At 37.5% G+C, this 22,802-nt stretch overlaps 1 protein-coding gene across 6 annotated transcripts; it reads left to right on the top strand.

The window, feature by feature from the left end:
* Positions 1–409: 409 nt before the first annotated feature.
* On the top strand, positions 410–22,567 carry LOC108657835 (uncharacterized). Of its 6 annotated transcripts, none has more exons than XM_089263676.1 (10): positions 411–562; positions 1,759–1,920; positions 14,934–15,666; positions 16,411–16,530; positions 16,795–16,875; positions 18,536–18,644; positions 18,718–18,977; positions 19,311–19,367; positions 21,302–21,566; positions 21,633–22,567. In XM_089263676.1, exons 3-10 carry the CDS (start codon positions 15,063–15,065, stop codon positions 22,210–22,212), a joined length of 2,076 nt encoding a protein of 691 aa, XP_089119802.1. In that variant the 5' UTR covers positions 411–562; positions 1,759–1,920; positions 14,934–15,062; the 3' UTR covers positions 22,213–22,567. The 6 variants fall into 6 exon arrangements, with proteins under 6 accessions (XP_089119804.1, XP_089119802.1, XP_089119803.1 ...); XM_089263677.1 differs by having other exon boundaries at positions 1,759–1,926; XM_089263678.1 differs by lacking the exon at positions 1,759–1,920 and having other exon boundaries at positions 410–562.
* The last annotated feature ends 235 nt before the right edge of the window (positions 22,568–22,802 follow it).

Raw genomic sequence — 22,802 nt, 5'->3', positions numbered from 1 at the left:
TTGAATATGCTCAATTTAATTGATATTTTATTAATATTCCACAATATTCTAATTAGAGCGAATTTATGGTTATTGCGCGCCATATCTTGCTAGCGCCATCTGTGAGTCAGTTTTTGTGAGCTTTTGCTTCGAAAACTGTGTAGTTGAGTAACCATCGATTACTTTACTTCTGGCGCCTTTTCCTTTGGAAATGAAAAGTTTTCTCATGATGACCATGAAATCAAATATATGGCTTACAAGATAAACAAAATTTCAAATTAATTTGATTGTTGCCTGGCAAATCATTTTTTATACAGTAAACAGTATCACAAATATACCGATTATTTGCGAAAGCTATGGCATCGATACTTACTCGATGCGATGTGTTACCTTATGTCTATCGATACAATGGCTCGTCCGATAATGGCAACGACAATTCAGTTGAAATTAATTCATTGAACAGAGCGGACGTTGTGTGCGTTGCGCGAGCTTTTGTTTTGTATACGACTCGCAGCCGGCATTTTACGCGCGCACTCCGTGTATTTACATTGTAAGCGACGCGCGCAACAGGACGTAAACAACGGTAAAAATTTATTAAAAATAGACGCGCGTGCATGCGTAATTTAATACTCAAACGCACACAGACAGACACAGGGAGATGAGACAAGAATCGTGTGTGCGTGCTGTTTATATACTTGTTGTTTTTGATGTGTTTTTTTTTTTTTTGTTTTTTGTTTTAGTGCAATTTTCCAAGTGTACTTGTCTATCCATGTCTCTTTTGGCTATATATCTGTGTGTGTGTGTGTGTGTGTGTGTGTCCATGCACTCAACAATTGTTCCAATTTGAATAGCGATCTCTGAAGGTAAACCAGCTGCTCGTTTAGCTGGTTTTCGAGCTGTGACTTTTAGCAGTTTATAGTATTTTTTTTGAATATTTTTTTTTTTTTTTTTTTAACAAAATATATAAACAATTCATGTGTAACTCAATTATTATTATTATTATTTTTTAACCAATTGTTGACGTCATTTCGTATTAGATATATATTTATGAATCATCTCTTCTAATGTTTCGCTCTCTCTCTCTCTCGGTCTGTCTCTCTCTGCCTCAGACCTCACGAACTCTCAATTAGTTTTGTATTTTTTTTTTCTCCCATATAAAATTCTCGATCAAGTTCAATGCTGTTGGCCATGACGTCATCTGAGTGAAACTTTTTGTCATGAGCTCACTGGCTAAATTCTGAATACGGTTCGAAATTGCTGATGACTAAAGTTACAAACGATGTTTCCGGCATATTAACAAACAATAACAACAAGAGCAACAACTAGTGGTAGTGGTAGAAGAGGAAGAGCAACAATTTGTAACCACAGCGATCGATTTTGAGGCACAGCCGTCGCTCTTATCAGTTGATAATGAGAAATTGCTCAAGGCACACGATTAGATAAGATATACAAATATGTAGATACACACACACACACATGATTCTATCTGCCCATTTGTGGAATTTTGTATGCCCTGTATTTACATAGCAATATAGAGCATGCCATTGCATTGCAATGTTTGTTTGTTTGTTTGTTTGGGGGCTTGAAAGCTTCAACCCCCCCCCCCCCCCCCCAAACAAAGATTTACAGTTTGAAAGTCATTGCTGCTTACAGTTCTCGAGTGACTGTGTAACCTGCCTCTCTACTCTAAGCTCACAGCTTTCACAGTTGGCGAGCCATTGGCAGTTACAGTTTGAGAGCAACTAATAAGCTTGGTTTATTTTCGATTCATATTTGAAGCGTAAAGACGCAGATTTATTTAAAAAAAAAAAAAACAACAAAAAACAAATTGAATAAGTTCCAGCGAACAACAAACAACAATAACCGGTTGAAATAAACAAAAATATATTAATAAAAAGTAAAACTACAAAAAATAACAACAATTAGCAGCAGCAGCAACAGGTGAGTGTAAAGTGGGCTGGTGGGTTGGATGGGTTGTTGGTGCGGTGAGGTGGGTTGGACGTCACCCACAATAGACTGAACTTTCACTTGAAGTAATAGTAAAATTTTTTTGTTTTGCACTGAGCTAAGTTGCTAAAAACGCGCCAAAAACGCGCGCGTCCAAAGTCGTGCCACAGCAGAGGCGGTGTATAAGAGATATGTATGTATGTATGTATGTATGTCTGATATGTGTATGTATATGCACATAAAATATATTATACATATTAAAAATAGTATATATATAGATATGCCTACGAAATGTACTTTTAAAATGTAAAGCGACAAAAAACGCTAGCGTTTTAAAACGCCTCGTGAAAAGTAAATTCTGAACGGAAATGCAAATGCAAAAGCGACATCGAATATATACATATATGTATGTATATGTTTATAAATCTATATATATATATTTGTGAGTAATTTTTGATGTATGCATACATATATGCGGGCATTAGTTTGTATACAAATTTTGACCTGCATTTAAAATTTTGAACAAGGTCTGGTTTTTTTTTTGTATTTTCATGGAGCCAACAGGCGAGCAAATGATCTCATTTTGTGAACAATTTAAACGAGAAGAGAGGCAGAAGAAGAGCGAGTGTAAAGCATAAATTAAATTTTGCTTGTTTAACACGAATTGCGATTTATAGCTGAAATATTGATCCATTAACAATGAACAGATGTACATATATATATAGTTTATATTATATACAAGCTGAATGCTCGAAATATTAGAAATAATTGAAAGAGAATTTAATAGGAATAGAAAAAGAAAACTTGAAATTTCTATGGATATAAAAAGAAATACATATTATAGAAATTTTTGGATTCAGATGCTTTATGAATCTAAGGTAAAGTTGACAAATTGCTGGCGAAGCAAAGGTGACTTAGACTGAATTGAAAGAGCAGAGAAGAAAGCCAAGTGAAAGGAAAGCTATGACAAGTAAAGTAATAAAAGGGAATAGATAACATGTGTGAAATAGATCTCAGAGACAACTCGGGAAATGCGAGTTGACTGACGGATGGATTCAATCAAATTCATTTCAGCTCACAAGTTTTTAGTGCAAAGGGAATTTACTTATATAAAATTCAATTTTTTTTTTTAAATATATTTTTAAATATATATATATTTCCGTTTTTCACTTACACTTGTTTAGTTTACAAATATTCTCTTTGATTTTGTACTTAGAAATTGTTTTTGTTTTTCTATTTTTTTTTTTCACACTTATGAGTTTTCGTCCACACCTTTAGACGTATATTTTGAAACACATTTCATTTCATTTCATTTTTGTTCTGCTTTTTGGCTTTTCTTTTGTTTTTGTTTTGGGCCATCTGCGGTTCATTCAACTTGAGGCCAATTGGCCAATTGCGCTGCCTTTGGCTTTTAAAAATAATTTCAACTGTTTAGTTTTTGGCTCTTTGGGTTTTGATTCCTGAGTTGCTCGTGCTTGATGTGAATACGGGTATATTTGTTTACTTTGTCGCTGAAATATCGTTCTGAAATATAGGTTTTTTAAATAGATTTCTATATATATTTTTAGCATTATTATTATTATTATTATTATTATCATTATTATTATTATTATTATTATTATTATTATTATTATTATTATTATTATTTTTATTATTATTATTATTATTATTATTATTATTATTATTATTATTATTATTATTATTATTCTTACTTATTATTATTCTTATTCTTATTATTATTATTATTATTCTTATTATTATTATATATTATTATTATTCTTATTATTATTATTATTTATTCTTATTCTTATTCTATCTCTTCTTATCATTATTCTTATTATTCTTCTTATTCTTATTCTTATTATTCTTCTTCTTCTATCATTTTTATTTTATTTTATTTTTATTTTATTATTATTATTTTATAAATATATTAATAAATCATTTTCTAGAAGTTTCATAGAAGTTTTGACAAAGCTGAAAATAATAAAAATTTATTCAATTTACTGATTATTTTTTCGAAGAGCTGAACGGGTATTATGCAGTCGCAGGGACTCTACTTGCAGTTTTTAGTCTATTTTTAGTCTCTGGCTAAAGTTTCCTATGTGTTTTTATTTTTTACATGCTGTATGGGTCGGGAGGGCATGCGTGAGCCGCAATTACTGTAAATTGATATGGAATATATAGTGCATATATAATATGTATGTATGTGTGTGTGTGTTTGTAACCTCATTTGCGTGGCGACAATCAAATGCAATTTGAGATTAGCGGCACAAAGGGGCCACCGGCTCGGCGTCTGGTGAACCGGGGAATGTTAATGGAACTGGAACTGGAACTGAAAGTGGAAGTGGAAGTGGAACTGGAGCAGGGTAAAGTGCTTCGAAAGTTGTTGCGGCACTAGAATTAAATTATTGCTTTAAAAAAAAGAGCGGAAACTCCAACAAAAACTCGACTTTAACTATTTCGCCTCTCCCTGGTGTTTCGTAGAGTCAAGTTCTGAGCAGCTGTAAATAGACAAAAATAGGACTGTCTAGAAAATTGGATTGATTCATTATTGGCTAATAACAGGGCTAAAATGCATAGTAAATGCGGCAATACGAAATTGACGGCCGCTTCGTAATTAACTGGGTCATCACATGACCCGCCCACTCAAGCACTCGCGCCCCCCCTCCCGCAATGCAGTTAGCTGGAAATCGGCAAGGGAAAGTCATATCCGATTCAACAATATAAGAAGAATCCCCTATTAGCTCGCTACGATGGGGTGGATTGCTAGGCTGCCCTGGCCGGCATTGTGGCCCAGTTTGTTGTGGCCATAAAACTGTCAGCTCGACCGTTTGCCACAACGTCTTAACGTCTTGATTTATGCACCAGAGCGCCAACAGTGGGAAACAAGTAATAAAGCAATGCAGTCTAGCCGTAGCGACTGTCCAATGCTCGCTCAACATGTGCCACTCTCTCTCTGCATTTATAGAGCTAAACAACTCTAAAAGGCTTTACTATTTGCTCCTGATATTGCTAGAGCTAGAGCTCCTAACTCAAGTACATATTGTAGTAAAAACCTAACAGACTTCATTGTTCGCCCACAGAACCAATATACTCTCTCTTCCCAGTGTCGGTCAGAGGCCTATGTAAGCGCATCGCGCATCGCATGCACGAAGCCCATTCGCCCAAGTGCTGCAGGCCTATGACTGGCCTAGGTCTGGGGGTGTGAGTGGAGCTGTCGGCTGACTTCCAAGACTTTCTGCAGGGAGGGCCAAAGCCGAAAGCTTTGCTCACTCTGAAAATACCCTAAACATTTGCCAATGTGCTAATTGTACAAGTATCAGCCTTACAGAACTTCACATTGACTCATGGATCGCTCGTAAATTTGTCAAATATATTCAAGAGATTAGATAAATGTTATGTAGCTATATATACATTGATATATATAGCTCTTGAGGTGAATGAATTCCTCTATATTAGCAGCTGATATCATCCAAAAACCTTGTTTTACCTAGGGCTGTAAAATATAGAGCCAAGTAGATAAGTTTTATTCCCATTATGATCTAAGTTGTATAGAAATTCAATTTGTTTTACACTCATTAAATCCACCTTGAAGCGTGTAAATTGAGTGGAAAACAAAACTGATTCTTTCTCCTTCTCTCTCTCTCTCTCTCTCTCACTCTCTCACTCTCTCTCTCTCTCTGTGTCTCCCTCTCCCTCTTCTTATATCTATATCTTCCTCTAACTCGCTCGCATTTGTCTGTCTTTTATCTGACTTAACCAAAAGTTAGGGTATATATTGGTCGACTATCACTCATGCCCATGCCATGGTGTGCAGAGGGAGGTTGCTTAAGGGCGGGTAGTTTGTGGGGAGGTCTTTGTGCAATTAGCTTTTGAGTGCGCCGCCCACGCAATGTGTGTCAAATTTCTTTGCATTCTATATGGGCAACGGGAGAAAAGTGTTAACTGAATGGGAGCGGGAGCAGCGGGTCTTGGGGGACGTCGATAATTGCATTTAACGCAGTTTTTATTGATCCGCTCGATGAGCGCTGGCCATCTGTGCTGTGATGACGCATTCGCCAAGCATTTCGTGACGAAATGTTCCAACTAGTCGATTCCAGCACGCAATCTGTGCCATCTTTTGTCCAGCACAGCAAATTATAATGTTCTCTATGTTGATCATCATCATCATCATCATCATCATCATCATCATCATCATCTGGATCGCATCAACTCGTTTTGTGTCAAGTATTTGTTTGGCTTTAGGCCTCAAATTTATAACTAAAGCGAAATAATATCAAGAAGTCGAAAAAAAATAATAAAAATAGTATATCCCCATTGAGTTCCATCTGCGCCACGTTTCCAACTCAATCGAGTCAATTTGGCGTGGCGAAAAATAACAACAAATGTATCTAACGCAACGGAAACTGTAATTCGGAGGTGTCTGACGAAAGAATTGTATATATATGCATATATAAATATATAGATATATATCGTATATATATCTAAACAGCTTGTCTATTTGGCACATTTTCTGGCATTTGCGCAAGAATTTATTAGACTTATCTCTAGACAGACTGTCGACCTAGAGATCTGATAAGTGATTCATTAATTGGAATATCGTAAATGCTTTACAAGTGCTAATGGCTCCAACTCCTAATGCAGAGATCTTCGTAAATTGAATATCGTAAATGTGCAACAAGATGAAACAGTCTGCAGGCTGATAGATGTAATCATAACGATCTCAAATTGAATATCGTAAATGTATCATGCCAATTAGAACTCAGTGGAGAAAAAGGCTCATATACTGAATAACGTAAGTTAGTTGTGATGCTTCAAGGATGACGATACGAAAACATTCACATATACCGAATATCGTAAAGGATTTTGATCATATAGTATAATTATCTTAGCATATGCAAATATCGTAAATGGCCTACGCAAATAATGGGTGACTGCATTAGGCAACAGAAAGATCGTCATACACTGAATATCGTAAATGGACAAAAACTATTGTCTAAAACATTATAAAGCTAGAGAATAGAGAATGAAACGTTTTGAATATCGCAAATGGGCAAGAATGGGTTATATGAAACATGCAGCAGTCTACAAAGAGACCGTCACGTATTGTATATCGTCAATGGGCAACAATGGAAATCTGAAACTGTATTCAGATACAGTGTGATCTAGACGTATTGAATACTTTATATGGGCAAGGGAGGTAATCTCAAGTAGCTGTCGCATACGTAATATCGTACATCGTATAAGACAGGTCGAAACTGTACTATGATAAAGTGCTAGCTATTCGTATGGAATATCGTAAACGGGCAAGAAAAGTACTCTGGCTTAGCTACAGAGAAAACTTCGCATAGTGATTATCGTAAATGTCAATAATACTGAAAACAGGAAGTCTTACCTATATGAAATAGATTTAACTTGGCTTTAGGAACTTCCGATTTTATATGCGATTTACTCATATCGTTTTTTGTTTTGCGCAGTGCATATTCGCAATTGAGAATTGTACTTTGGCTCGAAACTAAATTATATCAATTTATTATAGTTTGCATTTGACTTGATTCGTGGCCTGGCGATAACGGAGACGAAGAAGAAGAAGAAGAAGGCCGTCAGGGGCGACCTTTGTTTTTGCCAAATTGCCCGTGAACTCTTGACTGCGAATCGCAATTGAATTTTGAATAGAGACAGCGACGCAAGCAGAGGGCATCGAAACGGGGTACTCATGAATCAGGGCGCATGTATTCATGTTCGGTTAATTGAATCATTTGACGTTTGCGGAGCGCCACATATTGTGCGATATGCAAATGTGAATAGTTTTGCCAAATCGTCATTCTAGGCTCTTTTTCCATTCCATTTTCGTCACGAGCATCGTTGCCTTTTAGTCAGCCGTCCATCAATAGAACACACTCAGATTCTAGACTAAGCAGCTGACCACATTGGATCTTATGAAATCCCCCCAGTCAGCACATCGATGACAATGATGTTAAGTCGGATGATGACGATAGCGCCACTCGAATTAAAGTGAGGCTCAGCTCTCAGCTCTCAGCTCTTGCTCATATTTGATCATTCTGTTCTGCTTTTTGGAAATTGACTAAAATGTTTTCGCTTGGATTTTGTTTATCAGCGAAACGAGTTGCAAATGTGAATACGTACAGCTCGACTTGTTTATTGTGCTTGCTCATGATTCGAGAAAGGGTATACTGGTACCGCCTGTTCCACAGTTTTAGCGCTACACTAATCAAATTTGTCAATTAGATTCATAGATCTCTGACTTGATCAGTTGACTACTTTTCACCAAAGAGAGAGAGAGAGAGATAGAGACTTATCTGATCAAGCTTAAGAAGTTCTTGAAGTCGTCTGCTCTAGAGTTTTAGCGCTAGATAGATTAAGTTTGGCAATTGGATCTGACTTGATCAGTTGATCACATCATTTGTTCACTAGATCTATTTAACGCTCGATCAAAGGGAGAAATGTGTGTCCGATCAAGGCTAAAATGATGCAATTGGATCACTCATCTCGCTTAATCAGTCGATCAATTGATTAGACAATCACTTGATCACTTGCTGACTGGACAATTCCTTTACTAGATCACTTTATTACTCACTTGAACACTTTGTCAGCAGATCACTCAATCTCTTGCTCACCTCTATAATTATTAAGTATATGAGTATTAAGCAGTCGGCAATTGCTCTGATGACTTCCAGCTTAAGTTTTTGTTTGCAATTTGCATTTGCTTCAGCTTTAAGCAGCTCAAATGAATATCTAACAAACTCGAAGCACAGTCTTCCTCTCGAATGAGTCATCGAGAGTGCGAATTGAAGCTCAGAACTTGAATTTATGTAGAAACAATTAGCATTAGTTAGCATACTGAAATGCTTTATCTGGCAATGAATGTTGCTATATCCCGTTGGTTGGCTCGAGATAACTATAAAATAAACTCTATAAAAAAGAATTTTATATAATTTATAGAAGAAGCAAGTCTTTATATATAATATAAAGTTTGCCTTCACTAATTTGTATATATGTATATGTAGCTACATACATATATTTATAGTTCTACAAGTTTTGCCTTTGAGATAATACTTGGACTGTAAGATATTCAAAACATGTCTGTAACATTTGTGTATATAAAATTCAAGAATGACTACTGTAGCGAGTTTTCTGTATAACTTTTTAATTTGATATATTGTATAATAAAACAAAGGTTTGCGCGTTGAGGCCGACCTTCAGAAACTGAACTTGAAAGATAATACGAATCTTTCCCAGGCTGCGCCACAAATTACTAAAACAATATAAAGAAAACAAAAAAAACACTTAAGAACTTGGCCCTGAAGCGCCAGCCCGACTGCATAATACACGCCAAAAGCGGCTAAATTTAGTGAAAACTGTTTGTAGAGTTAGCTGTGGAGTAGAAGGGAGAACTTACTTAAGGGTAGACTAGGGCGTATATAGATATATATGGATATGGATATTAAAAATGATATAGATAGGACATAGATATAGTTATATATGGATATATGTAGATATTAATAATGAGATAAATATGTGTATATAGATTGATTGGTATATATGTAGCTATCCCTAGCAATAGGTATTGCGATTTAAAAATATTGTTGAAATGCTTAAAATAAATATTTAAATATATTGATGTTCTAATAATAAAAATTATTTGAATAAATAAATAAAATAATATAAAAAAAGGAGAAATTGTCAAGTCTGGGCTAACAACCTATATACCCCTTTCGATGACTCTGCCTGAGCCAGCATTAAAATGTTTAGTGTTGGGTAAAGCTAACTAATTGCAGCATTATTTGAGTTAATTTGTTTAGTGTAATTAGAGAACGAGACGAATGTGACATGAATTTAAATATTTCTAGCCGATATCTGGCCATAGATGTGTGTAATATATAGAGTATATATATATCCGATATACATATGTATATATATATGTACTGTAGTTCACTTACACTGTAATCATAGTTGTTATTGAAGGCAACAGCAGCTAATGAGTCACGTATGTGGGGCCAGGCGTTGAGCTCGATTGAACTTTTTATGGGTAATTAACAGTTGCTGGCTGTTTGTTGTTGTTGTTGTTGTTGTTGTAGACTAGCAAAAACAAAACAAAAGCGATAAGAGTCGATCGAACGACCCCCTTTCGTGGCACAGGAAGACGCCAGCGAGATCACATAATGTGGGTGGTCGGTCAGCTGCAGCTACAGTGGGCACTTGCCACTGGGCAAACCAGACGCCATCTGGCCAGCCGATTGAGCAAGTGAGTGTGGCCTCCTTTCTAGCCATTATATATAGATATAGATATATATATATATACATATCTAGAACCGGACGCACATTCATATTGCGCGTGTGTCTCATCAGCGAATTGCACAATTATTTATTATTGTGCTTGCTCTTGGGCCCTTGATTGTCTTCACTGTGAACTGAAATAGAGAATGGTTCGTCATATGCTCGAAACTTAATTTGTTTGTTTAATAAACATTTTTGATAGCGCCAGCAGCATTGAAATGAATGAATGTAAATGTTCTTCAGTTCAACTGCCATTTCACATTCCTTCGATGTCGAATCAATTGAGAGAAGGTTTCAGAATACACTGACAAAAATGCAGATGGTGTTTCTTTATACTGAGACATGAACTCCGACTTTCACTTGTTTTGAGTTGATTTGTAATCAATTTTAAAGAGCTTATAATAAAAAAGGCTAAGTTATGTTATCGATAACATGCCTACATAGAATTGATATAGCTATTTCCATGCTATCGATAGTAATTCAAGTTAATTTGGAATAAAATAGATATATATTATATATAGCCTTTGGCATATACAGCTCGATATTATTTAGTAATGTTATCGATCGCGCAGTTTGTGCAATGTACATAAGTATTAACAAGTTATCGATAACTTACTTGCGCAATTCGACCATCTACATCTAGCGAATTATTATTCCGAAGTAAGCTCAATCTAATTAAAAGTCTTTTAGAAGTCTTCAGCAATTTATCGATTATATTAAAAAGCATATGCAGATCAATTTATATAACTTACCAATAAAGTACTAGAATTCATCTGAAAGTAAAACTCGGCTTTTTTCATCTTTAAATCATCAGCTCGATAGCAATTTAAATATGCAAAATTGTTAGCTATCGATAACATATCCACGTCTATTTTCCACCTCTATAAGCTATGCCATCGCCTCTATCTTCGATTGTCATCAAAGTGCTCAGTTCAACGATTCGGCTTTCGTTTCGGCCTTTAGCTCTAGGCCAGATCGGCGCCCACAAGCAACAGGAAACCGCAATAAATAGGCGTCTGCACCTCACACTCTCTCTCTCTCTCTCTCTCTCTCTCTTTCGCTCTCCCTCTAGTGTTTGCCTCTTCGCTTGAGTCGTTGAGTGGGTGATGCGGTTTTAGTTTTGATTTTCACAGTGACTTTGGCAAAAAGCGCCCACTCGAGCAGCCCACAGCGAATTGTTGCATGTGCCGCTTGCATGGGGGCTGTTCAAACCTCTGCCACTGCTGCCTCTGCCTCTGCCACTGCTGCTGCTGTTGCTGTTGCTGCTATGTGGGCTAAACGCGTGGCAGTAACTGGCGATTGTTGACCCGATATTGTTATACCGTGCAAACGACAATTATTTAGAATATTACAAATTTTCTAGTATTAATGTATGATGCTATCATTATTAATAATATATATTATCATTCTCAATGTGATTAGTGTCATTATTAATTAGTACGTCACTGCACTAAAATTAGTGTTGGGACAACAAATTTTGTAGTCATTGTTATTACTATAATATTTTCATTGTCATTGTTATTGTAATTATTATCATTGTCATTGTCATTGTCATTGTCATTGCCATTGTCATTGTCATTGTCATGCTCATTCTCATTGTCATTGTCATTGTCATTGTCATTGTCATTGTCATTGTCATTGTCATTGTCATTGTCATTGTCATTGTCATTGTCATTGTCATTGTCATTGTCATTGTCATTGTCATTGTCATTGTCCTTGTCATTGTCCTTGTCATTGTCATTCTCATTCTCATTCTCATTGTCATTGTCATTGTCATTGTCATTGTCATTGTTATTGTCATTGCCATTGTCGTTATCATAGCCACTCTTATTGTTATTGTGATTGTTATTGTCATTGTCATTGCTATTATCATTCAATATCATAATCATTATTACTTGTCCATGACTAAAACATCATAATCACTATGATTATTATGATTATTATTAGCTTTACTCTTATTATTTATTATCTTTTAGTCTTATAAGCCGGATTTAAATGACTTTTCAACTTTTCTTTCCCTTCATTAAAAACCATAAAGATATACCTTTATAGGCAATATATTACTAGGCTATACTATACTGGAGCATCGTATATATACCATAAATTGTCAACTCTCTTGTGTGTCAATGTCGTTTCGACCCTTTCGTATACCCTACCCTATGCATCATCTGTGCTGCTTAGCCTGCATAAGTTTTTGCTTTTGCTTTGGGTATAACGGAAATGTAACTCTCACTCCCTCAAGCCATGCCGCGCCCACCACGCCCCGCTCCAAATATGACATGTAATGGGTCGCCGGTTAGGAGGCCAGCACACGTGACTCCAACAAGCGGCAATTCGCTCACCCATAACTCCTTTTTTCATTGCTTCCCTCTCTCTCTCTCCCTCTCACTCCAACTCTCTCCCTCTCTCGCTCCCCCTAATAGAATGTTGGCGTTACGCTTCGCCAGGCAGTTGGCATTGGAATTTCAATTTCATTTGGATAGACGTCGACAACGCCTCATAAGATCGGCGCACTATATGCAGAGCTGTTGGAATGTGTGTTGCTTCAGTTCTGCTATTGCCCGTTGTCTGTCCGTTGTCTCTGCGGCAACATCTTCAGCTTGTATAGATTACAAAATGCGCGAACGGAAGTTGAGAAATGCATTCACTGCGGAGGTTGGGCCAGCGGGCTGCCTTGGCTGGGCTATGACGAGGGCTTGGCTTGGCTTGGCTTGGGCTGGGCTGGGTTGGCTTTACATGCCATGGAATGCCCATTGGCAGTGGATGTCAAACTGTGTGCACAGTATTTGTTGTCGTCTTCTTCTGCTGCGGGTTAAATTGAAATTGCAGACGGCAAATTATTTCCGGCCATGAAATTCGAGTGTGCACCCTTTACACTCACCCCTTGCCCCTTGCCCCTTGCCGTACGCCTCCTGCCATTTGGGTCGCTTTTCGACATCAACAACTGCGCCAGGGGAGATGCTCTTTAATCTAATTAAGTGGGCTGCGACGAGTGTTCATTATGTCAATGACGATGATGAGGATGATGATGATGATGAAGATGATGATGATCATAATACAGCTCATATCCCAGACGTGCCAGGGATAATGACCAAAGGGAGAAGCCGGCTTCAAAATGAACTAAATGTTTGGTATAGATAAGAGCTCTTGAAATACTCTCTCTTTATTGTATGTTAGTAACTTTCTCACATATATAGATATGTGTATATATATATATATATATGTAAGTATTTTTATGTATTTTTTATATAGGGAGAGCTACGAGTTTTTGCTCGCTTCTATCTCTGCAGACATGTGGCTTAAAAGACACTTGGTGGAAAAGTGATTTATGATATGATGATAAGTAAATGTGATATCGATATCTTTATATATGTATATTATCGAGTATCGCATATCGATTCTGAAGATGGTTTTGGCTTGTAGGAGAAAAGCTTTTAATTGAGTGACTAGATTATGGAGAAATGGGGTCTGTTCAGATTAGCTAGGTATATTAGCGAGGTGTGCTCAACAAGTCTTTCGAATTGTTTGACGCACATCCAATTTTGAAACCTTAAACCTTACAAAGCTTCACTCATTCATTCATTCACAGTAATCGAAGGATTTTGAATGCTCAACTGTTTGAGTATCCCTTCACTTATCCTAGATTTTTGGCTGTTCCAAAAAATGGTTCGAAGAAACTGTTTCAAATTTGAGACTCTATCCGAGCCACAAGACTCTATCACTCGGATATGCTGAGATAGAGCAGATCAAGACATTACTTAAAGTATAATTAAGGCATCTCTCTGGTATATTCTTCATATGCATCTGTGCCGCTTCCTTGTTTGTAAATATTTTATTCCGACTGTCTTCTAAATGGGCTTTTTTATTTTTTTGGTTCATTCGCCTTTGGCTTTTGAGTTGACTTTGGCGTTGTGCGCAATAGACCTTCACGTTCCGTCCCGTCCCGTACCGTCCCCGCCCGCCCTGTGCCGTTCCGTCACGTTCTCTTTCCGTAACTTTGCAGCAAGCAACTGTTGTTTACCTTATGCAAATTTCTGTTGGCACGAATCATACGCCCGGACATAGTGCCACGTCGCCTTTGCCCCCTCCCCCTCTAGCCGCAACAATCCAACCCCATTTGTGTGTGGCCCGGCTAACGGGTTCAAAAAACTTTTGGTGACATTTGGCCGGACGGGCGTGCGGCCGGAATACGGACTGTGTCTTTAATTGCTGGCAAAGCGTTTCAGGGGTGCCCCAGCGTAGCGCCCTCTCGGGGTTGTTGCTGTGCCTTGGGCTCACTTATGCACTTGGCGTAACAAAACTCTTATTGATTTTCTTGGTTTCTGTTTTTGGGTTTATTTTGGTGCGCTTCTTTGTTTGTTTTTTTTGGCAAGAAGCAAGTCACTGGGTCGCCAGCCCGGCCAGGTGGTGGTGGTGGTGGTGGTTGCACTCTGACGAGGGAGGGATACGTGGGTTAGGTGGGCACGAAATTTATGACACCAATTATTATATGAATTCCAAATTTGTTTGGCGCGTTGCCAACGCCAGGCAGACAGAGAGAGAGAGAGAGAGAGAGAGACAGGCGGACAGATAGACGGACGGACTAAGAAACCGGAGAATCGGATATGGAAATGTGAAATACAAATGCGAGCGCACAAATACTTCCGTCTAAATATATATATATAGGCTACGCTTACTTACTAAAACTTTCCCACTTTCGTACTTTTCAGGCAACACGCTGGGCTTCCTCAAGGCCGAGCCGAAAACCCATCAGCAGCAACAACAACAAGGACAACAGTGAAAGAAGTAGAAAAATCCAATAAGAATAACTAGAGCTATCGCTGGGCGCATCGGGAAATATGTCAGGTCGTAGAAGTCAGACACAGATGGCGCCGCCGCCGCCGCCGCCAAAGCCAACAAAATCGCAACCGAACGGCAATGGAACGCTACCAAATGGCAACAGCAATGGCAACAACAACAACAACAATGGCGATTACAACAACAGTTACAACTGCAATAAAATTGTCGCAGCGACAGGCGATTGGAGCCAACAAAATCAAATCGGCGCTCAGAACAGCAACGCTGCCCGCCGGAGTCAGACGCCGCCGCGCATCGAGCACGTCGTGATGACGCCACGTGGCAAGACCGCCAACAGTACCGTTATATTGATCGAACGCAAGCTGGTGGATGAGATCAATGATCGCGTCCATGTCGCCGGCGGCGATCACACGGGCATCATCATCAACAAGGACACGGTGGCCGGCCAGAAGAGCGCCAGCAAGCCGGCCGCCCTATCCCTGGAGTTTCGTGTCTTTCTGGTCAGCGCCAATACGGGCAAGCACTCGCAGGAGTCGCGCACGTTGCGCTTCTGGTTCCGGGACTGGCTGACCAACGATGAGAAGCAGGCGCACATTGCCCAGGACTTTTTCAAGGAGCTAGTCAGTCCGCAGGACTTTCCCAGAGGTGAGAAGGGAGATTTATAATGATGTAGATAGAGGATATGGGATATAAGACATAGATATGGATATAGATATAGATATAGATATAGATAGATAAAAGATAGAAGACATATTATAAATCATATAAGATATAAGATATAAAATATAAAATATAAAATATAAGATATAAGATATACGATATAAGATATAAGATATAAGATATAAGATATAAGATATAAGATATAAGATATAAGATATAAAATATAAGATATAAGATATAAGATATAAGATATAAGATATAAGATATAAGATATAAGATATAAGATATAAGATATAAGATATAAGATATAAGATATAAGATATAAAATATAAGATATAAGATATAATATATAAGATATAAGATATAAGATATAATATATAAGATATAAGATATACGATATAAGATATAAGATATAAGATATAAGATATAATATATAAGATATAAGATATAAGATATAAGATATAAGATATATGATATAAGATATAAGATATAAGATATATGATGTATGATGTATGATGTATGATGTATGATGTATGATGTATGATGTATGATGCATGATGCATGATGCATGATGCATGATGTATGATGTATGATATATGATATAAGACTTAAGATAGTAGATGTAGATAAATTATGTATATATATGTATATTATTTATATAGATATCTAATGACATTATAAATTGTTCTAGATAATATGTATATTTGTATATTTTCATATTTCTTGCAGATTATGTTGGCTTTATCAAGAAGATCATGAAGCTGTTGCAGCATGGCTACAATGAGATCCAGTCCATTGAGATCGAGCTGCGCATTTTGGAGGAGACGTCGGCGCCGCCGTCACGTCCGCGTAAGTTTTAGCTAAGTCTGTCTGACTCTCTCTCTCTCTTTCTCTGCCTTCTCCCTCTCTCTCTCTCTCTCCTTTTAGTTTCAAATACTTTTGTTTGGTTCAGTTAATATCTCTCCTTTATGGGTTCTTTTGAATCTTTCTCGCTCACTTTCTATCTATCTCTCTCTCTCTCTCTTTTTGTTATCTCTGACATCGGGTGTCTGTGTATGCTACATACATATGTATGTATGTATGTATATTCTGGTTTATTTATGTGGCCGACAGCGCGCGATGGCTACATCATCTATTGCTATGGAGACTGCAATCGCAAGTTCGAGGAGGCGTTGCTCGCCCAGAAGAAAACAGGTGATGGCGACAATCTGATGAAGGCCATTTGGCTGGACATGTACACCGAGCAGCTGAGTGCGCGTCGCAAGTGAGGCGCTGCCTCTGTCGCTGCCTCTGCCGCTGCCTCTGCTCCGCCGCTTTCAATGCCAACTAATCCTCGCCAGCCACCAAAACCAATTACTAAACCAAAAAAAAAAAAAAAAAGCAACAACAACAAAACAAATGTCCATTGTACATCATAATTTCATGTCTCTTGTTGTTCTTTGTTTTGTTGTTCTGTTTCTTGTTATTGTTCATGCTGTTCTTGTTGTTCTGTTATTCCCGTTCGTTCGTTTTACTAATGCACGCACACATCAATCTATTCAATGACAAAGTAAAAATGAAAATCGAATAAAAATGAAACGCACTGAGTTTTAGTACAAAAACAAAACAAAACAAAACACACACTAAATACACATTTATAAATAAATGCGTCTAGTTCCTCTTAAACTGTGCGAAACTGTCTCTCAAACTGTGTTTGCAAGCGAAACTTCGAAATTTCCCCTACAGTTGCCCACAAACCGTTGCTGCACAGGAATGCTGCTAAAACTGTGCTGATCAAGCACGCTTCAACCTCTCTTACAGTCATTCCCAAACTGTTGTGCTTGTGTGCTTCCCTTGGCGCTGTCATTTGCTCTCAAACTGTTACTGTTCACAGTATGCGCTGCATAAGAATGCTACTAAAACTGTGCTGCTCAAGCAACGCTCAAATTGCCCTTACAGTTATCCTCAAACTGCGTACATTTTGCGTTTGGCGCCAACTGTCGCTAGCCAATGGTCCTCAAACTACCGTTTACCATTAAACTGCACAAGAATGCTGTTAAAACCGTATTTGCTAGCATTACGTTTCGCTTGCTATATTTCTCAAATTATTGTGCGTAAATGGTCCTCAAACTGTTTTGCTTACACTCTGCCCTTTGCCAGTAGTACTTAAACTGTTGTTGAGCTGCATGCTATTCAAACTGAGCTTGCAAGCATTGATTACACTTTCTTTGTAATACTTCTCAAACTGTTGTGCGTTCGCACATTGCTTTTGGCGCTGATGCTTGTCAGTGATATTAAAACTGTTACGCTGCAGAAGATTGTGTGTCAAGCAGTGCTTCTAAAACGTTTATGCGTATGTATGCATATGTGTACGTTGCCTCCGGCTTTGCTAGTCGCCAGTAATGCTCAAACTGTTGTTAAGCTGCACACGAGTGCATTGCTTACACTTTCTGTGCAGTGCTCTTTAAACTGTTGTTGCGTACATTGCCCTTGGCGCTAATTGTCACTTGCCAATGGCGCTCGAACTGCTGCCAACCGTTTTTCGGGTGCATTGCCTTCAATAGTGGCCGCGCCACGCCCCCCTTCCCCCGAGCGTGCTGTTCGCTCTCTGTGTGCTGAGGCACTCAAGTGCCCAATTTGTCTGCTGGCTGCAATTAAGTTAACGCTCCCATTACGGCTTGCTTCCATCGCAGCCAACGTCGTGTGCTAACCCACGCCTAACCACGCCCACTGCAAGTTGTAGCGGCTGCCTGCCTGTCCGCCCCTAACGAAATCGTAACCATTAATGCCACACAAAAGAGCCCATTGAGTGGATACAGATTTTTAAAACTCTTCAATCTCCATTTTCTCTCTCTCTCTCCGTTTCACTTGACAGTTTCCCTGGAGGAATCACAATTTGAATCTCCACCGTTGACGCAGGAGAAGGTGCTGGAGCTGATTGAGCAGGCCTATCCGAGTCCCGTTTCGCCGGAAGATTTGGCAAAGTAAGTAGCGTGCTCTCACTCTCTCTCTCTCTCGCTCTGGCTCTCTCCTTTCAACCAAGTCTGTCCATTTCAGGGACTATGGCTGGAATGAACAGGATGTGCTGCTGGTCATACAATCGCTGCAGGAGCGCGGCCTCATCAAGTCCATGGAGTACAATGCGTACACCCGCATCCATCACGAGGACAAGGAGATCAAGGTGGTCAAACAGATGCCGACGATAGCCTCCAACAAGCAGCCAACGATTGCCATCATAACGGCCCAGTACTGTGAGAAGCTCGCCGTGGACGCCATGTTGGAGAACAAGGAGACGTTTGTTCGCTACACCACAGTCGGTAGGTGGCGCCACAAGTCGCAGAGTGCAGAGTGCCCGCAATGGAATGCGTTAATTCTCTTTCTCTCTCTTTCTCTCTCTCTCTCTCTCTCTCATATATATATCTTCCCCTCGTTGCTCTCTTGTACTCTAACCGTAACGGTACACCGACCATCGCAATTTTGAATGCATTTTGAAAATACCAAATTGTTTGCTTGCCCCTCCCTACGCCCTAAAAAACGCCCGCTACCGCAAAATTTTTAATCAATCAATTAATTACGCAAAATCAACATATATATACGCATATACGTATACCAAATATGTATGTGTGTGTGTGTGTGTGTGTGCATAACAGATTCCGATCCCACTCTAACGAACTCACTCAGAAAATCCAATAAGAAACGCAGATTTGGTAAGCACCCAGTCGCCTAAGACTTACATAACCATATAAATATCCACTATGTTCATGTATATGTATGTACTCTAGCATATATTCAGCTAAGCTCGGGGTCAAGTTCACAACATGTCAATTAACCAAAGACTCATAAAAATATATCTACCCATATGACAATCAATTTCTATATATATAGAGAATGCTAAGTGATATCTGTTGCTGATAATGCCATCAGTATTTTTTTTAGGTGCTCAGTGTAAATAGCATTGGATGTTACACAAATATGTCAAAACATATATCATAAAAAATTAAAATAATAAATTAAATTTGAATCCAAGTAGTGAATATAAAATATAAAATAGATAACAAAATTAATAATTAAAGAGATTATTTAGAAATACAAAATAAAATAATAATATAATAGAAATAAATACTATACAAGTTTAAAAAATTAAAATTAATACATATAAAATTTAATAAATTAAAAACTATATAAAAATTAATATTATTGGTATTCAAAAAAGTAGTAAAGCAAAATAAATTAAATAATAAAAAATTAATTTATTTATTAAAATTAATATCACAAATAATATAATTATTAAAATAAAAGATAGTAAATAAAGATAAAAAAATATATATATACATATATATTGTATATTGAGACTAAACAAGTAAAAGAAGCCTAAAACTGGTTTTATATAAAATTAAAAAAAAAAAAAACCTTTTATAAATTAAAAACTATTTAAAAATTAATATTATTGGTATTCAACAAAGTAGTAAAGCAAAATAAATTAAATAATAAAAAATTAATTTATTTATTAAAATTAATATCACAAATAATATAATTATTAAAATAAAAGATAATAAATAAAGATTAAAAAATAAATATTGTATATTGAGACTAAACAAGTAAAAGAAGCTTCAAATTGGTTTTTTATAAAATACAAAAAAAAAAAAAAACTAACAAAAAATAATTGTAGCTAAAACAAAGCAACTAATTAAACTAAAAAATATATATATAAGAAAAAAAATATTAATTATTTTATTTTTAGCCAGAATTGATTAAATCAAAACGAAAAACAGTGAATAAAAAATATTATCAAAAATAGATTAATTAAAAAATAAGAAGTTAAATATATTGTTCATATAGAAAAAAATAATTAAATTTATTGAAATTAAAATAAAATTTAAAAATTAAAAAAACAGAAAAAAAGTGAAAATGGTAAACAAAAAATAAAAATAAAATTGATAATTTTGCATATAAAATTATATATTATATTATATAAATATATATTAATATTTATAATATTATATTATATTATATTATATTATATGTTATACATATATCACATTTAAATTTAGCATTCCTCACAGACAGTCTAGCTACAGTCTATATTGGCTATACAAATCAATTGTTTTACAACTAATATATCAGCCATATAAAACCTATAAATTATGAATAATGTTTTGATGACGAAGCAGAAACAACAGAAATTGCGAACTTGGCCTTGAGCTTGTTTTGTTTTTTGTCATTTGTCGTCAAAGTCGCTTGTTATTTCGTTTGTTATTGTTGTTGTTAACATTAAGGTGTTTTTGTTTTTGTTTTGTTTTTTTGGGGCTCAGCTGTGAGAGTTGAGCCATGGGCTGGTTAGACATTATAGCTCGAGCTTTGTTATTGTTATTGTTATTGTTTTAACCATTCATTGTTGTCGTCACGCACCTGAGCCACAATCCAAACACATTGTGCACATCAAAGCAGTTCATTAGCCCAATGGACATTTCACACACAGTCAATAACACACATATACAAACACACACACAGACACAAGTACACATCGCACACAGAGTGGCTCACATCTGTATATGTATTCATGTGGTTTTGTCAAGTCAGCGCAGTGAAATTGCACATTTTGATGCCCGCTAATCGTTGCCTGAATCCATCTGCTCCACAGGCGAATCGAATGTGTATACCTTGGGCAACATTGGAGCACATCGGATAGTTAGCACCAAGCTGCCGTCGGCGGGCAGTACACGGGAGGCGATGACGGCGACGGGCAATACGACAACCAGACTGCTGGGCACATTCCAAAAGGTTGACTATGTCTTCATTGTGGGCGTGGCTGGCGGAGTGCCACACTATACGGACTACAAGAAGCACGTGCGATTGGGCGACGTTGTCATTTCATATGTGGACAAGCAGCGTGCGCTGCTCAACAGGTGAGTGCCGCCCACACACACACAGTTCAATCGATAATAAACCCCTTCTCACAATGACATTTGCAGCAAGGAGAAACCATATGTGTATGTCTATAAGACCGGCGACGATGTCAAGACATATTTCCCAGTCAACGATTCGCTGCAACAGATCGCCGAGAGTCTGCAGGCCAACATGGAGCTGAAGCGTCCGTGGGAAAAGTATTTGCTCGATGCCCAGCAATCGCTCGCCCAGAAGACGGAAAGCGACTTTGGCCGACCGGACGGCAAGACGGATAAACTGTTCATGAATATTGGCAATAACGAGGTCATCGAGGTGGCCCATCCAATTGCCGCCGATGAGATCAATGGCGTGACACGGCCGCGCCTGCATCTGGGTCCGATCGGCTCTGGTCGGGATCTGGTGCGAAATGATGATTTGCGCACAAAGTTTGCACGTAAATTTGGCCTGCTGGCCACGGATGTCGAGATGAGCAGCGTGCTGGACAGCATCATTGGCAATTGTCGGGAGAGCTTTATACTGATTAAGGGCATATCCGACTACAAGGACGGCATGTCCACGCGCAAATGGCAGAACTATGCCGCACTCTCAGCCGCCGCAGTGGTTAAGTCCGTCATCTGTGGTATGGATGCGCCCACAAATGTCTAGGCGTGCCTTTCCATCGATAACTCGGCGGATTCTTCAGCTAATGATTTTACCATTTCATATACATATACATAAGCATATATGTATGTATAGATACATATATTTACCGTTTTTTTTTTATTACATACCTTGTAATTTTGCTTAGATCCTGCAAAGTATTTATCGAAATGTTCTTATTTTGTTCCCTGTGCGTTATTAACCAAAAGCGGATCCTGGATTTATGTCTGGCGGCTCCTAAAAGTAGACCAAAATGTATGCGTTTATCTAATACCCTATAAACATGCATATGTACAAGTAATATGTATTGAATGATTTCTTGTTATTTATTTGTTATGCTTTTGTACTACATACATATACATATATACACATATTCATATATATCATTTACAATCATACTATAAATGTATGACACAGGCACATGACGTATATACATATATTTAAATTAATAAATGCTGCATTGAACTGCAGCAGTAACATTAATCATTTTGTTTCGCTCTGCTCTTGGCTATCTTTATTTGTTTTTCACAGATAACTTGATTCACCTCGATGTTTCAATTTTAAATTTGCCGCGCAAATGAATTGGTGTGCAAGGG

Source organism: Drosophila navojoa, chromosome X, assembly GCF_054131105.1.
Source record: "Drosophila navojoa isolate 15081-1374.11 chromosome X, UAZ_NAV_1.0, whole genome shotgun sequence".
NCBI classification, from domain to species: Eukaryota; Metazoa; Arthropoda; class Insecta; order Diptera; family Drosophilidae; genus Drosophila; species Drosophila navojoa.
This window is presented reverse-complemented; position numbering and strand designations above follow the sequence as displayed.

Bases quoted from the DNA above. Each gene is read 5' to 3' on its own strand.
- LOC108657835 (XM_089263678.1), top strand. From the start codon at position 15,063: ATGTCAGGTCGTAGAAGTCAGACACAGATGGCGCCGCCGCCGCCGCCG. The intron at 16,876-18,535 runs GTGATGGCGACA...TTCACTTGACAG, and splicing joins GCTCGCCCAGAAGAAAACAG to TTTCCCTGGAGGAATCACAA. The intron at 18,978-19,310 runs GTAGGTGGCGCC...TGTGCATAACAG, and splicing joins TGTTCGCTACACCACAGTCG to ATTCCGATCCCACTCTAACG.